At 36.4% G+C, this 21,461-nt stretch overlaps 1 protein-coding gene across 1 annotated transcript in view; it reads right to left on the bottom strand.

Moving 5' to 3' along the window:
* The window catches only part of CASK (calcium/calmodulin dependent serine protein kinase), a 365,574-nt gene that overhangs the window by 117,903 nt on the left and 226,210 nt on the right, over positions 1-21,461 (bottom strand). Inside the window, exons 8-10 of the mRNA XM_037057119.1 lie at positions 21,110-21,193; positions 3,684-3,783; positions 78-95 (exon numbers count right to left, since the gene is read on the bottom strand). Of these exons, the coding sequence (XP_036913014.1) occupies positions 78-95; positions 3,684-3,783; positions 21,110-21,193 (202 nt within the window). The remainder of the gene's footprint in view (positions 1-77; positions 96-3,683; positions 3,784-21,109; positions 21,194-21,461) is intronic.

Genomic DNA, 21,461 nt, shown 5'->3' with positions numbered 1-21,461 from the left:
AGCTGATTATGAACCATGCAAAGCCAAATACTTTTGCATAAAAGATAAACCTTAGAGGAAAACAAAGGGATACCTACTTTCTGCTGCTAGAAGTCCTAGGAGGAAGGCAGCATATGGACAAACAACAAACAGTATGATTTTAGAGCAAGCAGGTTATCAAGCCACAGTTGGGCCCAGTAGATGAGCCACAAGAAGCATGGTCCCCCAGCCGAGTCCAAAGTGAGCCCCTGTGTTCCATAAGCACATTCACTGGGACTGTTTAGGCTTTCAATTATTAAAATACAGGGTGCTGATTTTGACTTCTTTGGTGTAAAATATGAGAACAGAACATTTGTATTTTGGATTATTAGTAACAAAGCAACAATATATTGCTTATCGTAAGATTAAACTAAACACGTTCTAGTGAATGTATTAACAAATTTTGATAATCAAAATAGAAAAGAATTTCTTGTATAGAAATTGTTTTACAATGTAAACAGCATACCTAAACATGTAGACTCTTGTTTAGATGACAAATTGGGAAGATGTTTCCTTTTAAATGTTTTTAAATTGTGATTTTGAATAGAATTTTGGGGGGGCCAAAATAGAATTACCAGCTTTGAATTTTGTCAAACAAGTCATTAATAAACCTAATTATGTATCATTTATTATCATTTCATAGAAAGAACAGAAAAGGCATTGTGTAAAGGTGAAAAACAGTCATCTCAAGGAAGGGCAGTTGGTGACCTTACACTCACTGTTCTCTCTCTCAAACTCCTCCTTCCCTGCCCTTCACCTCTGCTCTACAAACACATGCTCTATGATCATTTTCCTCTTTCTGCTAGGAGCTTGGAAGAACTTTTAGGTGCTCTGTGTTTTGTACTGTAAAACAAACCCCTGAAAATTTAAACAGAAAGACAGTGGAAAGGATAACATCGGGCACTTAAAATAAATGATACAGAATTTAAGGATTAGAATTAGAGATGGATTTAGGTTTGAAAATTAATGAAAATGTTAAAAAAATAAAATAAATGAAAAAACATAAGTGAGGTACTTTACATAAGTGTAAAGCTCTTATGGGAATCCAAGATAGTTTTTGGTTAACCAAGCATACAATCATTGCTTGCAGAAAAGAAAACTTGCTGGCAGATAGTTATTAATAAATAATGCTGATAAAATAGTATAATGCCTCCCTTTAAATGACTTGGTTTTAAAAATTAGTTTTAGAAACATATTTCTGTTATGGGAAAGTTAAGAAAACATTAGAATTTTTTCAAATTTCTTCTTTGTCTCTGACTTCTTTTTTTTTTTGGCAAAGCAAATTATCTTTTATTGGAATCGTAGATGAGGTGCTGCCAGGACCACTGTCCTCTTGGCTGGGCTAGAAGCTCCAGGCCAGTGTGCTTGGCCCTGTCTTTGACTTCTAAGAATATAAAAATTTACTGTTCATTTAGGGTAATCGACCAGACAAAAATACTGCATAGTAATCCTTCTATCTTTTACTTGCAGCATCTGGACAGTCCTATTTAAAAATATTTTAGAGACAGACATTTAGCACACCAAATGAAGATATAGACTGCTTACAAGATCATTAAGATCCAGAAATTAAGAAAAAAAAGACAAAAAAGAAATAGGGTGTGACTTCAGGAAAGGGAAGAAGAAATGCAAAATTGTGAACAACTAATTCAAGTGAGGGCTTGCAGACTAACTGTAGGACAGTGTAACAAATTTCTATTTTTGTTTAAAAAGCAAGTTCTGTAATCAGAAACTATTTCAACCACATCACTTAGAGACTGTACCAAAAAGCACAAAAATGAGCAATAAAAAGTATTTAATATAAAAATAAGCTTGTCTATAATTAAAGACAATCACTTTCCCTAAAACAAAAACTCAACTTTTCACAGAAAGGAAAGAAGAGCTCATTATACTCTTATTAGGCAGAGGTACATTTACTAAGGGGAAACATTAACAGTCAGGTCTGTGAGGTCATTACAAGGACCACACTGCTGTGTAGGCCCATTTCTAAAGACGAAAATGGCATTAGAGATTTGGATCTAAAATCTCTGAATATATCTCAAGTGTGTGACTATGTCATATAGTCACAGTATATCATAAAACCATTACTGGATCCACTCCCTGGAGATAGGGTCACCTGCAATCTGAGTGTGAGGAGAAAAGAAACAGGTTGTGAGCTAGGGAACAACAACAGAAAGCTACAGGAGATAGCAACAAAAAGACTGACAGGAAACAATAGGGAGCACTGGGGAACATATGTATAAATGCAACTAGGGACTCGCCTTTTGTGTGTAAGGGCTCTGGGCAATTACCAAGTTGAACCAGAGGAAAATAGCAAGGCCTTCTCCTCAGAATCTCTTCTCTAAGATTCCCATCTCTGAATGTTTTGGAAATCACCTTCACTCAAAAGAGGAAGGCTCACATCCCAATTGGTAAAAGTCAAAATGAGGAACTACAGGGTGGGGAAAAAGTAGGTTTAGAGTTGTTTGCATGGAAAATAATACAATAATTAATAAATAATAATACAAGAATAAACTCTGTGTTTTGTGTACTCACAACTGTAAACCTACTTTTTCCCTACCTGTGTATAGCTGCTGGAATGGGAAACTTGATCCTGTTATCTTGTACAAGGTATAAACACGTAAGCATATATGTGCACATACATACCGGTATACAAACAGAGGAAGGAAGAAGCATGAATACAGACCAATGCTCTTAGTTTGAATAGGAAAGAAGCATTAGCAAATCCATTCTTTCTATATTGCTAATTGTGAAGGACAAACAACTCATGTTTCAGGAAGGGCCCTAGGCCTTCATTCCGATGATAAAATATGAATACCGAATGAGCCACTTTAAGAATACAAAAATCAAATCAGCAGTGCAAAGTCAATCACATTGCAAATACCGAGGGACTTTAATGAAAGAAGAAAAGCTGAGGGCAGAGGGCATATGATGCAGGAATTAAATTCATAAAGGAACACATAAATAAAATTTAAAAACTGTAACACACACATGCACTTACATACACACATATATATGGATCCTCTAGAGTTTTAATAAATGATACTTGAGAATACCTCACTTGTAAGATCAAAATCTGAGCATTTTATAATATAATTTTGTGAACACTGGTGTGTTTTTTTCAGGAATATCTATATACATTTCATTGAAATAGGTAACTCTTCTTCTGTGTTCTTCTCCAAGTTACAGACTTTACAAAAAGAGAAGAAGCTGTAAATTGTTTCAAGAGATAACTCACAAGACAACTTTACATTTAAATATCTAAATAAAAGCAGTGCTGATATGCTAGGGTTGACATGGGGAAAATCTTACATCAGAACTTTTCCCTGAGGTAGAAGGTAATCAGAAAGATCCAAAAATATCGACTACAATGTTTGATTAGATGAAGTGCAATGTTGGGTCTGGAGTGGGGGAAGGGGAAGAATTATTTCTGAGGTAAAAAGAAAAAAGTGAAATGATGCTTTTGGAGCAGTAGGGAAGAACAACTCTGGTATTAAAATTAAAAGGAATCAGACGCATGTGGATGGAATTTGGTTGCTGACAAACTTCCTTAGAATCCCTTGAAGGATCTGATTGCATTCACAGAAAAAATGTTTATTTAGAATGGAAGAGAAAAGATGTACACATGAAATGATTCACCCTGGTGAATGGATGAATGATCCAATTACCTGAGGAGGTAGGGTCTTCGGAGAAATCTGGCAACTCTTCAGGAGGATCCCCGTAAAATGAGTTGAATTTGTGACTTGACACAGCTGCTAGTACTGCACCCTAAAGCAAAGAGATCAAAAATCTATTAAAACAAATACATAAACATAAAAAGTTAGTTAACAAATGGTTATTTAAGGATTATTCAGAAAGTAAAATACACAAAAGATGACAGCTAGAAAAGGAGTAGCTTTTCTTTTCTAATCCTCCTCATCCAAGGATATATTTATTGATTTTAGAGAGAGAGGAAGCAAGGAAAGGAGTGGAAAGGGAGAGGGAAAGAGAGACAGAAACATCAATGTGAGAGAGAAACAGATTAGTTGCCTCCTGTATGTGCCCCAATCACGAATGGAACCCACAACCTAGGTATGTGCCCTGACCAGGAATTGAACCCACAAACTTTTGGCATATAGAATAATTCTCCAACCCACTGAACCACCCGGCCAGGGTGAAAAGGGGTAGCTTTTAAATAATTTTTGATTCCTTCAAATTGATCACATATGCAAATACCAGAATAACACTGTTGGTGATTTCAAATTTATATACAATTTACATCTTGAACTCAAACATGCACCACAACTGGAATATTCTGCAGTCTCTATAAAATGCTACTTCAGAAGAATATCTAATGAAATGGAAAGATGCTTGTGATGAATTAGATAAAAAAGCTTTTAAAACAATCTATAGTATGATTTCAGTTTTGGAAAAAAACCAGGTTAATATAAATATAACAGACTGAACATATATAAAAATGTTATTAGTAATAATTATCTATGGGAAGTATGAATATGAGTCATTTTTCTTTTCCCCCCTTTCCTTTCATTGTTAACAATGACTATGTATTATTCTTGTATATTATTTCTCAATCAGGTCACAAAGAAGAATCAACTAGAATGTGACTCTTTTAAATTACACATAGCCTCTCCTGATTCCTAGTTGAGAATCATTGTCATGTTAAGTGCATGACATCCCTTAGGACAGTTGGGTGGGAAATGGCTGGGAATTATTGTTTCAATAACAAGAAAACCTGTAAAGGATATTTTGTGAAAGTGTTAAATACTTCAGGTGTGTTCCTTGGCTCTGTACTTTCCGGCCACATGAGGCTACTTGAGTCAATCATTTAACTTCTTTAGGTTTTCTCCTTTGTAAAGTGAGGATATTAAAACTGGCATAACTTACCTTATAGGACTGTTAAAAGTCATAATGTATATGAAAGTGTTTGAAAATTGTAAAGCATTTTGCAAATGTAAATAATTACTAACCCTACTAATATGTAGCTAGAACATGAGCACAAATTTTTGCTGGTCTAGGCAAGAAAGGCTCATTTAAGGTAACCTAAGCATCAATTCACTTAAGTTGTCTTAAATCTAAATTTAAAATATTGAATTCTTAGATTTTTTTCTGAAAAGAAAGACAAATCTTTTATGTGTGTAGGCATTTAATACATATATGAAAACACTAATAGTAATACATTTCTGCAACATTCTTTTCTTGGTGGGGAGGAATCACGTTAGGGTTTCTTTCCACAAACAGAAATTGAAAAAGAGACAGACTGCAGAAAGGGAAGAACAACAACAAAAAACCACAAAAACAAAAAACCAAAACAGAAAAGTGATCTTGATGATACCATTCCAGGCAACTTTTAGATGTCCCAAACTCTAGGGATAATGCAAGAGAGGTTCTTGTGCAGAATTCTATGGTCGGCTACCATGATGAAAATGCTGAGTTCTTCTTTCTACAATAGAAGATTATTTCACTTTACATATTATCTATGTTCCCTAAAAGTTGGGTGGGGATGTAATTTTTATAAATCAAATCATGTTTCCCACACCCCGAAACTAAAATTTTAGAGATGCTTTATTTTTATTTCCTAATGAAGTTCAATTGAGTTTCTTAATATGTTAGTTTTACATTTCAAGGCATGTTTTAGCTAGCACTGAAGTCAAAGATCTAGAAGTACTTATAATATTAAGAAAGCAACATTTGAAACCTGGAAGTTACCTGTAAGATAAATTCTTTAGAAACAATAGTAGCAAGTTCTTAATTTATCTGTCTTATGATGCGTGGTTTTGTTTGTTTACTTGTCTCAACTTAGTGACTGCACTTGTGGTTCAAATTTTCAGCACAAAGCTATTAGTAAAACTGCAAAATGGTTCTGAAACACTTTATGGATTTATAGAACTTTATTAGAGTTTGAGAGTCAACTTTAGAGATGATTCATTCTAAGAGACTCATTTTGCAGATGAGGAAACTGAAGTTCACAGAGGCTTAGCAACTTGTTAAGATTGATGCCATTTTTGTGATAGAATCAAGAATAGACAGAATTGATGCCCTCTAACTACTGTTCCCAGTTCAAGGGTTTTTTGCTATATCAGGGGTCAACAATCTTTTTCTGCAAAGGACTAGACAGCAAATATTTTAGGGTTGAAGGCCATATGGTTTCTGTTGCAACTACTCAATTCTGCCATTAGAGTGTGAAAGCAGCCATAGACAATACATACATGAATGTGCATGCTGTGTTTCAATACAACTTTATATGTAAAAATAGGTGGTAGATCAGACTTGGTCCCCAGTTCATAGTTTGATAACCCCTGTACAAATACTATTGCTATTACAGAGCTCAGATTTTATACAAGTAGTTTGTAAAACTGCCTGCATCATTAAATACTTGATAAAAAGTTTTCTATCTAATTTAGTAGGTATAATTTAGTATGTTTTGAGAGTAAAACATATCAACTTTGATTTAAGAAGACTATTCACAATGTCTTAAGATAACTAATATTAAAGATGCAATTTTTCTACTAAGCAAATTAACCTATAAAGGAGAAGATGGATTTTAAACTCAAAGAAAAAGAGAACTATAAGTAATTAATTCTTGACATAATCAAAATTATAATTCACATGTCAAATATCAAAATGGAATGCTCCCAGCTAGATGATTCTGTGTCTCATTTAAGGAAGTGGAAAACAAGGAAACAGTTAACTCAGACTTCTGCTAAGTTAAACTACTAAATGTATGGAAGGAGACAACAAAGTTAGAAAGCAAGGAACATGAGAGTTGAATACATATGTATAGCTGAGTTGAAGACAACAGCAAAAAACCAGTATGTACTATGTTTTTGGTGCCCCCTAAATGAGCTCAAAACCATGAAGTTTGACAGGCATAAGGGCAAAAACATTTTAACAAATCTAAATACACAACACACGAGTATAAAATGTTGAATAACTGGCTTTATACCCAAGTATCAAGGTAACACCCAGTCATAGTGCAATATACTGAGGGGGGAAACCATCACAGGGACATACAAATATGTGTGTGACACAGAATTCAAGAGAGGGTCATATTATTAGGATGCAAAACATTGAACTTAAAGCCTTAAACTTGGAGAGGGTGAGGCTAAACAGAGATAACAAAAAGGTTGGAAAATCTTTCCAAGGTAGAAATGTTAAAGGATTTCAGTTGATTACATTTAAGAGTTAGGTCCTAAATGATGAGGCAAGATCACTGATTATAACAGAACCTCCAATCTCTCTCCTTATAGTCTTAGCCAAGTTATCATTCAGTATAGTCAGCATAGCGTACATACATATGATACTCAAACATATGCTAAACACATGTCTAAAACCTAGAATTTTATAACATTATAAATAGGGATATATGACTGAAGACGGCTATGCTATCTCCTCTGAAGGAAAAAAAATGAGATTCATAAGTGTAGTGGATATAACTATATTTAAGAGCAATTATATGGCATCGATATCTTAGGAACCTTTTTGATCTGTGCAAAGTACTTTATGAAGATGGTCTTTTGATTTACATAACTTTTATTTCTTTTTTTCTTTAATTCTTATTCAAGTACAGTTTTTAAAAATATTTTATTTATTTATCTTTAGAGGGGAAGGGAAAGAGAGAAATATCAATGTATGGTTGCCTCTTGTGAGTCCCCCGCTGGGGACTGGCCTGCAACCCAGGCGTGTGCCCTAACTGGGAATCGAACAGTGATCGTGTGGTTCGCAGGCCCGCACTCAATCCACTGAGCTACACAGCCAGGACTCAAGTAGTTTTATGTTTTATATTCCCTGCTCTGGCCCCACCCGGGGGCTCCCCACCTCCCTCCCATTTCCGCCCCCCATCTTAATTATTGTCCATGTGTCCTTTATACTTATTCATGTGAGTCCCTCCCCTTTTCCCCTATGATTCTCTCCCCTCTCCCCTCTGGACCCTGTCAGCCTGTTCCGTATTTCAGTGTCATTGGTCATATTTTGCTTGCTTGCTTGTTTTGTTGTTTAGATTCCTGTTAAAGGTGAGATCATATGGTATTTGTCTTTCACTGCCTGGCTTATTTCGCTCAACATAATGCTTTCCAGTTCCGTCCATGATGTTGCAAAAGGTAGGAGCTCTTGCTTCCTTTCTGCAGCATAGAATTCCATTGTGTAAATGTACCATAGCTTTTTGATCCAGTCATTTACCGATGGGCATCTAGGTTGCTTCCGACTCTTGGCTATTGTAAACTGTGCTGCTATGAGCATCGGGGTGCATAGGTCCTTTTGGATTGGTGTTTCAGGGTTCTTAGGATATACTCCTAGCAGTGGAATTGCTGGGTCAAAAGGCATGTTCATTTTTAGTTTTCTTAGAAAGTTCCATACTGTTTTCCATAGTGGTTGTACCAGTCTGCAATCCCACCAACAGTGAACTAGGGTCCCCTTTTCCCCAAAACCTCTCCAGCACTTGTTGTTTGTTTCTTTGTTTATGATAGCCATTCTGACTGGTGTAAAGTGGTATCTCATTGTGGTTTTAATTTGCATCTCTCTGATAGCGATATCGAGCATCTTTTCATGTGTCTCTGGATCCTCTGTATGTCCTCCTTGGAGAAATGTCTGTTCAAGTCATTTGCCCATTTTTTAATTGGGTTGCTGGTCTTCTTTGAGTGGAGTTGAGTGAGTTCTTTGTATATTTTGGAGATTAAACCTTTGGGGTATCATTGGCAAATATGTTTTCCCAAACTGTTGCTTCTATTTTTATCTTGATACTGTTTTCCTTAGCCATGCAGAAGCTTTTAATTTTGATGAGATCCCATTTGTTTATTCTTTCCTTTATGTCCCTTGCTCTAGGGGACGTATCAGTAAAAATCTTGCTGCGTGGAATATCTGAGATTTTCCTGCCAATGCTCTCCCCTAGGGCTTTAATGGTTTCATGGCTTATATTGAAGTCTTTTATACACCTTGAATTTATTTTGGTGTATGGTGTAAGTTGGTGCTCGAGTTTCACTTTTTTTGCATGTAGCTGTCCAGTTCTCCCAACACCATTTGTTGAAGAGGCTATATTTACTCCATTTTATGTTATTTCCCCCTTTGTTGAATATTAATTAACTGTAGAGAGTTGGGTTTATTTCTGGGCTCTCTGTTCTGTTCCATTGGTCTATGTGCCTGTTTTTATGCCAGTACCAGGCGGTTTTGATTACAGTGGCCTTGTAATACAGTTTGATATCAGGCATTGTGATCCCTCCTACTTTCTTCTTCTTTCTCAAAATTGCAGCTGCTATTCGGGGTCTTTTATGGTTCCATATAAATTTTTGAAGTGTTTGTTCTATGTCTGTGAAATATGCCATTGGCACTTTAGTAGGTATTGCATTGAATCTGTACATTGCTTTGGGTAGTATGGACATTTTGATGATGTTAATTCTTCCAATCCATGAACATGGTATATGTTTCCATTTGTTTGTGTCTTCCTTAATTTCTTCCTTCAGTGTTGTGTAGTTTTCTGCATACAGGTCTTTAACCTCCATGGTTAGGTTTATGCCCAGATATTTTATTTTTGTTTTGCTATACTGAATGGGATATTTTTCTTGATTTCTGCTTCTGCTGTTTCATTGTTGGTATACAAAAATGCCTTTGATTTCTGGATATTGACTTTGTATCCCGCTCTTTTGCCAAATTCATTTATTAGTTCGAGCAGTTTTTTGGTAGAGTCTATATAGGCTTTTCCATGTACACTATCATGTCATCTGCAAACAATGACAGTTTTGTTTCCTCCTTTTTGATTTGGATGCCTTTTATTTCCTTGTCTTGTCTGATTGCTGTGGCTAGAACTTCTAATACTATATTGAATAGAAGTGGTGAAAGTGGACAACCTTGTCTTGTTCCTGATCTTAGTGGAAATGATTTTAGTTTTTGCCCATTGAGTATGATGTTGGCTGTAGGTCTTTCATATATGGCCTTTATTAGATTGAGGAATGTTCCTTCTATTCCCATTTTTCTGAGTACCTTTATCATAAATGGGTGTTGTACATTATCAAAAGCTATTTCTGCGTCTATTGATATGATCATGTGGTTTTTGTCTTTGCTTTTATTTATGTAATGTATTACATTTACTGATTTGCGAACATTGAACCATCCTTGCATCCCTGGGATGAATTCCCACTTGGTCGTGGTGTATGATCTTTTTGATGTATTGTTGGATGCGATTTGGTAATATTTTATTGAGGATTTTAGCGTCTATGTTCATCAGCTATATTGGCCTGAGTTTTCTTTCTTTGTTGTGTCTCTATCTGGTTTTGGATTTAGGATGATGCTGGCTTCATAAAAAGAGTTTGGGAGTTTTCCCTCCTTTTGGATTTTTTGGAATAATCTGTGAAGCATAGGGGTTAGCTCTTCCTTAAAAGTTTTGTAGAATTCTCCTGTGAAACCGTCTCGTCCAGGGCTTTTGTGTGATGGGAGTTTTTTTATTACTTCTTCAATTTCATCTGCTGTTATTGGTCTTTTCAGGTTTTCTGCTTCTTTTTCATTGAGTTTTGGAAGATTATATTTTTCTAGAAATTTGTCCATTTCACCTAGGTTTTCAAATTTCTTGGCATACACTTCTGCATAGTAATTTCTTACAATCCCTTGTATTTCTGTGGTATCAGTTGTAATCTCTCCTCTTTCATTTCTGATTGTGTTTATTTGGGTCCTCTCTCTTCTTTTCTTGATGAGCCTAAAGGTTTGTCTATTTTGTTTATCTTTTCAAAAAACCAACTCCTAGATTCATTGATCCTTAGAATTGTGCTTTTAGTCTCTATGTCATTTAGTTCTGCTGTGATCTTGGTTATTTCCTTCCTTCTACTTGCTCTGGGCTCTCTTTGTTGTTGTTCCTTGAGTTCTTGGAGGTGTCAGGTTAGGTTGTTTGTTTGAAATGTTTTTATCTTGTTTAGGTAGGCCTGTATTGCTATGAACTTCCCTCTCAGGAATGCCTTCACTGTGTCCCATAAGTTTTGGGTTGTTGTGAGTTCATTTTCATTAGTTTCCAGAAGTTTTTCAACTTCTTCCCTAATTTCAGTCTTGACCCATTCGTCGTTTAATAACATACCATTCAGTCTTCATGCTTTTGGGTGTTTTGGTTTTTTTCCTGTGGGGTTGGTTTCCAATTTCAATCCCTTGTGGTTGGAGAAAATGCTTGGTATGATTTCTATTTTCCTGAAATTGTTGAGACTTGTTTTGTGTCCTATCATGTGGTCCATCTTTGAAAATGTTCCATGTGCACTTGAAAAGAATGTGTATTTAGCTTCTTTGATTTACATAACTTTTAAAGTCACACTGCCTCACTTAGGAAGTAATAACTCTACATTCCAGAATCACAAATTAATAGAAGTGCTTAGTAAAAGCAATATAAGATCAAGATCAAAGATTTAATTATTTATAAAACTTCTCATACTAGAATAGTTTTCAGTTTTTAGAATCAAAGGTACATTTTAGACACTACATTTACTGCTGAGTAGATGGCACCCACAAATACTATACCAACCTACTGCCTCTACACAAGCTCTCACTACTGGAGAGGACTGTATATAAATGCTGGCTTTCATGAGGGCACAAAGGTCCTTGATAAATCCTTAAGTTAGCTCTTGTTGGATTAATAGAAAGGTGAAGAATGCCAAAAGGCAGCTACTAGAGCTTGCTGGTAGACTTCTCAAAAGGTGCTACATACGTGTCAACATTACTCTTGGAGGTGTCAAGACACCAGATAGCAGTGCTGGGCAATAAGACTTCATGCAAAGATAGAAATGTTCTATATATGGGCTGTCCAATACAGTAGCCATCAGTCACATGTGGTATTAGGCACTTGAAATGTGGCTACTGCAACTGAGAAGTCAAATTCAGGATTTTACTTAATACTAATAAATTAAAATTAAAATCTAAGAACCTACATGTGTCTAGTGGCTACTGCATTGGATAGTGTAGCTATATAAAGTATTAGAAAACAGCATTCCTAAACAAATTGTTTTTAGTCCTGCAAAGTTCACTAGCCCGAGACCAATTGGTAAGTCAGAGATGCAAGCAGGCCATACTTTTGCAATTTGGAAAATCAATAGGAAAAAATTTGAGACAGTTATCAGAATTATCCGTCACTTTCTGTATATACAAGCAATACATAATTTTATCCCCTAAATTGAATCACATGGACTCAACTCACCATGTCCTGAACTGACTGTAAGAAACTTACCCAAATACAGAATCTTGCTGCTTCTTATACAGAATTTCTTTCATGTACTTCACTGTAGGGAAATTTGCTTTCTAAATATAGAGATGATTCATGAAGCAAAAGGGATAATTTCTAGAATAGATTTCTTCCTGAACCTCTTTCCTAGGTAGACAAGTTCAGATACTCAGACACCTGCTAGTCCCCTTTCCCACCTTTCCACCACCTTTTGCCTCTTGCTCAGCAACTCCTTCAAGTAGGTGACAGCTAGGGTTAGAGTATAGGTGTGCCTTCTTAAGAGAAACACAAAGCACGGATTTTCTACATAGCCTAGATCGCAGTGTGTCCCATGGATCCTAATATACAGTTTGAGAAACTAGAATCCTTATCATATCTAGTCACATGCTCAGGCATATGTAGTTTATTAAAGGAAGTATGCAGGGGTGTCCAACCTGTGGCCTCTGGGCTGCATGTGGCCTGGGATGGCTATGAATGCAGCCCAGGATGGCTATGAATATGGCCCAACACAAAATCATAAATTCACTTAAAACCTTCTTCTTGCTCATCAGTTTTCACTAGTGTTTGTGTGGTTTAGGTGTAGCCCAAGACAATCCTTCTTCTTCCAGTGTGGCCCAGAGACACCAAAAGGTTGGACACCCTTGTAGGATTTTAAAAATTGAACTATTAAAATTCTAGAGCTTAGCATCAAATAAAAAGGCAAAAACCCAAACCCCGAGACCAACATATGAAATGTCTGGTAACCAAAATGGAGAAAAGAAATTTTCCATCATCATTCACAGATGTAAAGTAAAATAGTGAAATAAAGGAGAATAAAATCCAGTATATGATAATAATTCAAATCACATGCAGGGCTCCATAAACTTTTAAAAAAACTAGTTTGAGACAGTCTGAAAATGATTTACTTTCTACTTATCCAAATAATTTTCTCATTAGGGGTTTGTTGTCTCCTGTAGTCTGTTGTACATGTTAAAATGAAAGTAGTACAAATATGGAAAGAAACAATTTTTGATTGTAGAGCGTTGATACTATTATAAGCAATAATGAGTAACTGTCTTGAAATTTCAGCAAAGTAAAATGAGTAATGTTTCCTATTCTGGCATGGAAGAGTTTCACAAAACTTTCTTAATGAGAAAAAGGTTCAACAGCAAAAACAATAAACCCATTATCAATACTACCTGTTTGGGTATAAGCCTTTGGAGGGCAGGTTATTTATAGAGATCAAAAATCTTAAATACATGTATATGCTTTGATGCCAACAATTCCAGTAGTAGAGCATTTACCCTAAAAATATAATCAGAGCTATACAAAAATCTATTTATTTAAAATTATTTATTTATTTTTAGAGAGATGAGAAGGAAAGGAGAAAGACAGGGAGAGAAACACCAATGTGCAGTTGCCTCTCACGTGCCCCCAACTGGGGACCTGGCTTGCAACCTAGGCATGTGCCCTGACTGGGAATCAAACTGGTGACACTTTGGTTTGAAGACCCATGCTGAATCCAGTGAGCTACACCAGCTTGGGCTACACAAAGATGTATTAATGAAAATAGCCAAAGCAATAGCATTTATGGCCATGAAAAACTGGAAGCAATCTCCATGTTTAACTGCGGGTTAATTAAATTGTGATATACACATATGATGGATTTTTGTAGAACCATTACAGCTTGTGGTTTAGAGTAACAAATCTCAATAAGGTGAACCTATCAGAATCATCTACAGAGTTTTTCCAATAAACACACACCCCTCCAACCTGCATGCCTGGAGCTGAGGGAGGAGGTGGCGGTGTCTCCAATCAGTTGAGTGGTGCAGTGAGTCACTGTTTCTATGGGAATGTAGTAACTCACATGCCTCAAGTGTGCCCAAGTGAAAGCTAGTATTTAATAATATTTTGTTACATGGTATCAAAAGTGGGTTATGTGAAATTCACATGACATTAAAGTAACCATGTTAAAGTGTACAATTCAGTGATATTTAGTAGATTCACACAATGTGTGGCCACCATTTCTGTCTAGTTCCAAAACATCTTCATCTCCTGGCCCTCCAATCCCTATATCAACTAAGCAGTCACTACCTAGTACCAGGAAACCACCAATTTGCTTTCTCTCTCTATGGATTTACAGATATAAATACTTATTATAGCTACTGTAAATAAATGGAGTTATCCAATATATGGCCTTTTATGTCTTTTATTGCATGTGGCTATACAATTGCCCCAGTGCCATTTGTTGAAAAGACTATTCATTCCCTAATGAATTGCCTTGGCATTTTTATTAAAAATCTACTTACCATAAATATAAGGGTTTATCACTGCACTCTTAATTCTGTCCCATAATCTATGTATCTAATTTTATACTGTAACAGTGCCATGGTGTCCTGATAACTACAGTAAATGTTGAAATAGGAAAAGTATGAGTCTCCTGACTTTGTTCTTTTTTACAGATTGTTTTTAATATTGTAGGTCCTTTGCATTTCCATACAAATTTTAGGATCTGTTTGTCAATTTCTGCTAAAACTTTGAGAGAGATCTTGTTGACTCTATAGATCGATTTGGGAAGAACTGTCATCTTAACAATATTGAGTCTCTCAATCCACAAACATTAAGTATTTCTCCATTTATTTAGATCTTCTTTAATTTCTCTTAGCAATGCTAGTTTACAAGACTTATGCTTCTTTTATTAAATTTGTTCTTTTTTTAAATCCACACTCAAGGATATTTTATCTTTTTATCTTTGCTTTTAGAGAGAGAGGAAAGGAGAGAGAGAAACACTGATCCAAGAAACATCGATCAGTTGCCTCCAGTATGCACCCAGACTGGGGATTGTATGCGCCTAGTCCAGGGATCAAACCCGCAACCCAGGCATGTGCCCTGACTAGGAATTGAATCTGCCATCTTTTGGTTTATGGGAAGATGCTCCAACCAACTGAGCCTCAACAGCCAGGATGTTATATTTATTCTTAAGAATTTCATTCTTTTTGATGCTATTGTGAATAGAATTGTTTCTTAGTTTCATTTGAAGATTATTCATTGCTCATATGCAGAAATACAATTCAAATTCATATACTGATTTTGTATCCTGTGACCTTGTTAAACTTGTTATTTCTAATAGTTCTCTAAAGATTCCTTAGGATTTTCTACATACAGAACCACATCATCTATAAACAAAGACAATTTGACTTTCTTTCCAATCTTGATGCCTTTTATTTTGTTTCTTACTTAATTGTACTAGAGATTGAGTATTTGTATTTTTATTAAGCACTTAGGTGACAGTGATGCTGCTGATCAGGGGAATAATACTCGAAGAGCCACTGCTCTAAAGAATATATATCACACAAAGGCTATGATACTAGAGGAAAGTAATGGAAGAGAGGTGAGTATGATAATATATCACAAGTATAAGATCCTCTCTTTCTAGATACTGTGAAGGAAAATGATTGAAATGATCAGAAATGTCTAAGTGTAATTACTCTGGAAGAAATACAAAAATAGGGATCATCCAATGAAAGTTTTTGTGTTCTATATACATAAAAAACCTTTAAAAACCTTAAAATGTTACTGTCAGTGCCTGGAAAAAAGCTAAAATGGTATGGAGTGTCCATTAAAGGATTACAGTTATATATAAAGTACCACATCAAAGGTATTAACATGAAAATCATAATAAAACAATAACAACAATAATGTTAATAGCAAATAATATCTACAGAGCACTTATAACTACTAAGTACTATTCTAACTGCTATAATGTATTAATTCATTAAGACCTTACAACAACCCTATAAGTTAGTTATTATCATCCCCATTTTACAGATAAGGAAATTGAGGCACAGAGAATTTAAATAACTTGCTCAAATTTACACAGATTGTAAGTGTCAGAGCCAGGATTCACTTAAGGCAATGTAGCTCCAGATCCCACTCTTTTCCTATAATGCTATATTCCTTTTTTTCTTCTTGCTGTGAACAATAAAAATTTCCTACCTCTGACTAAGAACAAAATTAATTTTCTATTGCTTTCTGTGAACTTCCCTTTTAATCACTTCAAAGGGAGTCATACAAATTCCCTTGTTGCCCACCATTCAAAAAGGTTAAAAAGGCCTGGGTGGAAGGATGGTATGTAGCTGTTCATGTCTGAAAATAACTTGTGTGGTGGGCTCTGGAAGTCAGGGAAATTGCAATCTCTATTCTAGAAACTTGCAGAAAAGGCAGAATGAGAATTACTTCCTTGAGGAGGTTAGGTGTAGCATGCTATAAGCAGAGTGGCTGAATCACTCAAAAGAATACAGCTGTAGCAGAAGCTGAAAAGCTCATAACTCTGCTGATGTCCCTAATTCCAGGTTGTTTGGTGGTTCATGAAACTTTAAATATTACAACAAAGGGATGTGGTAAATTCACATGACCCCTTTCTGCTGTGACAGCTTGGCCCTGTCCAAGTAAATCTTAGTCATCACTTTGGCTAGGTTAGGCCCAAGTCTGATTTTGTGGCAGAAGAAATACAGCACATACTTCTTGTGATTGGGGCAACTCTGAGCCCTATGGTAAAAGGCCTGTACTTAGGCAATGAAAAGTTCAACCCCAGAGTAATGTCACACAGGCCAAAGTGGCATTAGAGTTAAGAAGACTTTAAGGAAGAATTGAGAAAGTAGCATAATTCACCTTTCTTGGAGCGGGCAGGAGAACTAACTTCAAAAACAGCTGACCAAAATTCACTTTGGATAATACGATTTTTTTATTTTGTAGGCTATACTGGTCCAGGTGTATATCAAGGCAAACAAATGAAAAGTCTTGAGAAACTTGTTTGGGCACCATCTTAATAATTATTTTTTGCCATGGACTTGTAAAACAAAGAAATAGGAGCTAGTTCGAAATTCTGCTGCAAAAACAACTGGCAGAAAGCCTAAACTAGGAATAACCATCCTCAGCAATGACATGAGAAAATTTCCCTTGCTCCACAGAAGTGCTATCCAGGAGAACTTTTTGCAGTGATGGAAATGCCCTGTATCTACACTGTCCAATACAGTAGCCACTAGCCACATATGGTTATTGAGCACTTGAAATGTGCTAGTGTGACTGAGGAACTGACCTTTTAATTTTAAGTATTTGATTATGCTATTACAGTTGTCCCATTTTTCTCCCCTTTAACTTTCTCTACCTGGTACCCCCATTCCCTATAGCATCCCCCCCAACCTTAGTTCATGTTCATGGGTCATACATGTAAGTTCTTTGGCTTCTCCATTTCCTATACTATTCCTAACCTTCCCCTGTCTATTTTGTATCTACCCATTATACTTCTTATTCCTTGTACTTTTTCCTTCATTCTTCCCCTTCCCCCTCTCAGCTGATAACCCTCCATGAGATCTCCATTTCTCTGATTCTGTTCCTATTCTGGTTGTCTGCTTGGTCTGTTTTTGTTTTTGTTTTTTTAGGGTCACTTGTTGATAGTTGTGAGTTTGTTGTCATTTTACTGTTCATAGTTTTCATCTTCTTTTTCTTAGATAAGTCCCTTTAACATGTTATGTAATAAGGGCTTGGTGATGTTGAACTCCTTTAAACTTCACCTGATCTTGGAAGCCCTCTATCTGCCCTTCTATCCTAAATGATAGCTTTGCTAGATAGCGTCATCTCGGTTGTAGGTCCTTGCTTTTCATGACTTTGAATTCTTCTCACCAGCCCCTTCTTACCTTCAAGGTTTCTTTTGAGAGATCAGCTGATAGTCTTATGGGAACTACTTTGTAGGTAACTCTCTTCTTTTCTCTTGCTGCTTTTAAGAGTCTCTCTTTATCTTTAATCTTTGGCATTTTAATTATGATGTGTCTTGGTGTGGCCTTCTTTGTGTCCAACTTGTTTGGGACTCTCTGAGCTTCCTGGACTTTTATGTCTTTTTCCTTCCCCAGACTGGAGAAGTTTTTTTTCATTCCCTTTCAAGTAAGTTTTCAATTTCTTGCTCTTGTTCTTCTCCTTATGGCACCCCTATGATTCAAATGTTGGAATGTTTAAAGTTGTCCTAGAGGTTCCTAAGCCTCTCCTCATTTTTTTGAATTCTTTCTTCATTCTGTTCTGGTTGGATGTTTATTTCTTCCTTTTGTTCCAAATCATTGATTTGAATCCCAGTTTCCTTCCCTTCACTGTTGTTTCCCTGTACATTTTCCTTTATTTCACTTTGTACAGCCTTTACTTCTTCCTTTATTTTGCAGCCATACCCAATCATTTCTCCGAGCATCCTGATTACCAGAATTTTCAACTCTGCATCTGATAGGTTAGCTATCTCCTCATTGCTTGGTTCTTTTTCTACAGTTTTGATTGTTCTTTCACTTGAGCCATATTTCTTGGTCTTGGTACAGACTGTTATGTTGTAAGGGGTGCAGCCTTAGGTACTTGCCAGGGTGAGGCAACCCCCTTTGCACTGTTTGGTGCTGTATGTGGGGGAGTGGTTAGAGGGAAGAAATGCTGCTTGCTTGACTCTCGCCCTGCTTTCAGTCACTTTTCCCACTTCCCACAAGTGAATGGCATTCTTCCAGGTGTTGCCCTGGTGCTAATTCTTGGGTGAGTGGGCTTGTGTACGTTCTAGGATGCTGTGGGCCCCTCAAATGGACTCCCCTGAGAGACCAGCAGTTTCTTCCATTGCCTCAACCCATACAGGTGTTTACAGAGGTTCTGAGGTTTATTTTCCAGGCACTGAAACCCTGGGTTTTGTAGTCTGTCTCACTCCCCAGTTGTTCCTTCCAGTTGTTATCTGCTTGTGAATGTGGGACCTCCATTTCCGCCAGCTACCACCTTGCCAAGTGTCCTCTTTGCCTTGGTGTCCCACCTCTGCCCCTTCTAACAATCTGGATGAATGTTTCTTTTTTAACTCCTTGGTTGTTGGACTTCCATAGAGTTCATTTTTTTGGCAGTTCTGGTTGTTTTTTGCTTTTAAATTGGTTGTTATCCTTCTTTTGGTTATGCAAGGAGGCAAAGCATATCTACCTACACCTCTGTCTTGGCTGCAAGTCTGACCTTTTTTTCTTTTTATCTTCACCCAAGGACACCCCACCATTGCTTTTAGAGAGAAAGAGAGAGAGAGACATCAATGTGAGAGACGAACATTGACTGGCTGCCTCCCACATGCGCCTGGGCCAGGGATTGGACCTGTAACCCAGCTATGTGTCTTGACTGGGAATCGAACCTACAGTTTTTCAGTGTACAGGAGGACACCCAAACCAACTGAGCCACACTGGCCAGGGATAATTTTATTTAATTTTTATTAATTTAAATTTATATCACTACATGTGGCTTGTAGCTATCATGTTGGACAGTTAGTTCAGCTCCATAGGATAATATTGTGACATACATAGTTTCCCTAAAATTCATATGTTCTCATAAATCTAGAGTTGTATACAATCATTTAGATATTTCACAGCTTGATAGTAATATTGTTGCAACTTATGACAGATATGAAAATACTTTCAAATAAAAGTTTAAGAGTTGGCAAGGAGTCACATGACTAAGGACTACTACTCAATCAACCATTTAGAAGACAGTTAATTTTTTTTACAATACTCAAAAGCAATTCAAACATAAGTTAGTTTTAGGACCATAATATAATAGAATTTCCCCTGTTGGAGGGAGAGGGAAATGCTATCCCATATAATTTGTGCTCAGTGAGGAAAACACTCCATTATTTTATGTTGGGTCTTTCAAAAACCTCTTAAAGTCAAGTGGGCTTCCCTATATGGGGCTGCAATTACCAAAAATTGCTTTTTGGTTGGGTGGAGGATAAAGAGAGTGGTAAAAGTGGAAAGGTACCTAAGAAGAATAAAAAAAAAGGTGAGAAAAGTAATCAAAATATTTTCTCGTAGACCAAGGTAGTGGGGATTTTTACTGCTTTGCAATGGCTGTTCAAATCCTAGTTCCAATTCTAATTCAGTGTTGTTTCCATTGAACTAAACTCTCTCTCTCTCTTTTTAATCCTCACTTAAGGATATGTTTATTGATGAGAGAGAGAGAGAGTGGGAGAGAGAGAGAGAAAGAGAAACAGTGAATGGTTGACTCCTGTACGCACCCCAACTGGGGATTGAGCCTGTGACCTACGTATGTGTCCTCACTGGAATTGAACTCACAACTTTTTTTAAAAATAAATTTTATTTATTTTTAGAGGGGAAGGGAAGGAGAGAGGGAGAGAAATATCAATGGATGGTTGCCTCCTGTGTGTCCCCACTGGGAACCGGCCTGCAACCCAGGCATGTGTCTTGACTGGGAATCGAACCACGATCCTCTGGCTTGCAGGCCTGCACTCAATCCACTGAGCTACACCGGCCAGGGTTAAACTCACAACTTTTTTGATATATGGGATGATGCTCCAATCAAGTAAGCCACCTGGCCAGGACTAAACCCAGATGTTTTTGATTAAAATATTTGAGAAAAAAATCATGGATAATAATAATAATAAATTGCTGTTTTTTTAGTAATTTGATCTCTGCTATAAATTTAAAAATAATACCATTTAACATATGATTAATCTTCCATTTATTATAACATTGTTTAGATCCATACTTACATACTACCTTACATGATTAAAAAAACAAAATCTAGCCCCAGCTGGTGTAGCTCAGTGGATTGAGCGTGGGCCTGTAAACTAAAGGATCGTGGTTCGATTGCCAGACAGGACACATGCCTGGTTGCAGGCCGGTTCCCAGCAGGGGACACATGAGAGGCAACCATACACTGATATTTCTCTCCCTCTCTCCTTTCCTTCCCCTCTAAAGATAAATAAATAAAATCTTTAAAAAATCTTATTGAAATGGTGGTAATTTTTGGAAGCAAGAATTTAGCTATAAGAAAAACAATGGTCAACACTAGGATATATTCATGGGCCCTGAAACATAATAAAAACATTATCATCAACTGTATCTGTCTGGCTTTTTGATGATTTCTTTAATTTACCTTTAGTTTCCTCCTTGCATTGAATTTTCTCAGCTGCTCTACTGTTTCTGGAAGGTGAATCTTGTAGGCATAACGATCTCTTTCCTATAAAAGAAGAAAGACAATAAATGCTCATAACTGTTTTAAAAGTGAAGAAGGTAGTCTAGAACAAATGATAAAGTCCAAATTCTTAAACGTGAAACTTAGATTGAATTTTGGCAGGCTGGAGGTTTTATTTCACGATACTGATAAACATTCTCAAATGAGTAATAAGAAGGTCAAAACTAATAGAAAAATAATATTTTATTTTCAGCAATAATAAAGGGCTGAAATAATGGAGCATATAATTTTCAGACATATGGCTAATTAACTA

The sequence above is a fragment of the Sturnira hondurensis genome, unplaced genomic scaffold, assembly GCF_014824575.4.
Source record: "Sturnira hondurensis isolate 20B ecotype Veracruz unplaced genomic scaffold, ASM1482457v3 Scaffold0009449, whole genome shotgun sequence".
Lineage (NCBI taxonomy): Eukaryota > Metazoa > Chordata > Mammalia > Chiroptera > Phyllostomidae > Sturnira > Sturnira hondurensis.
Note: the sequence above shows the minus strand (reverse complement) of the source record. Positions and strands in the feature narration are given on the sequence as shown.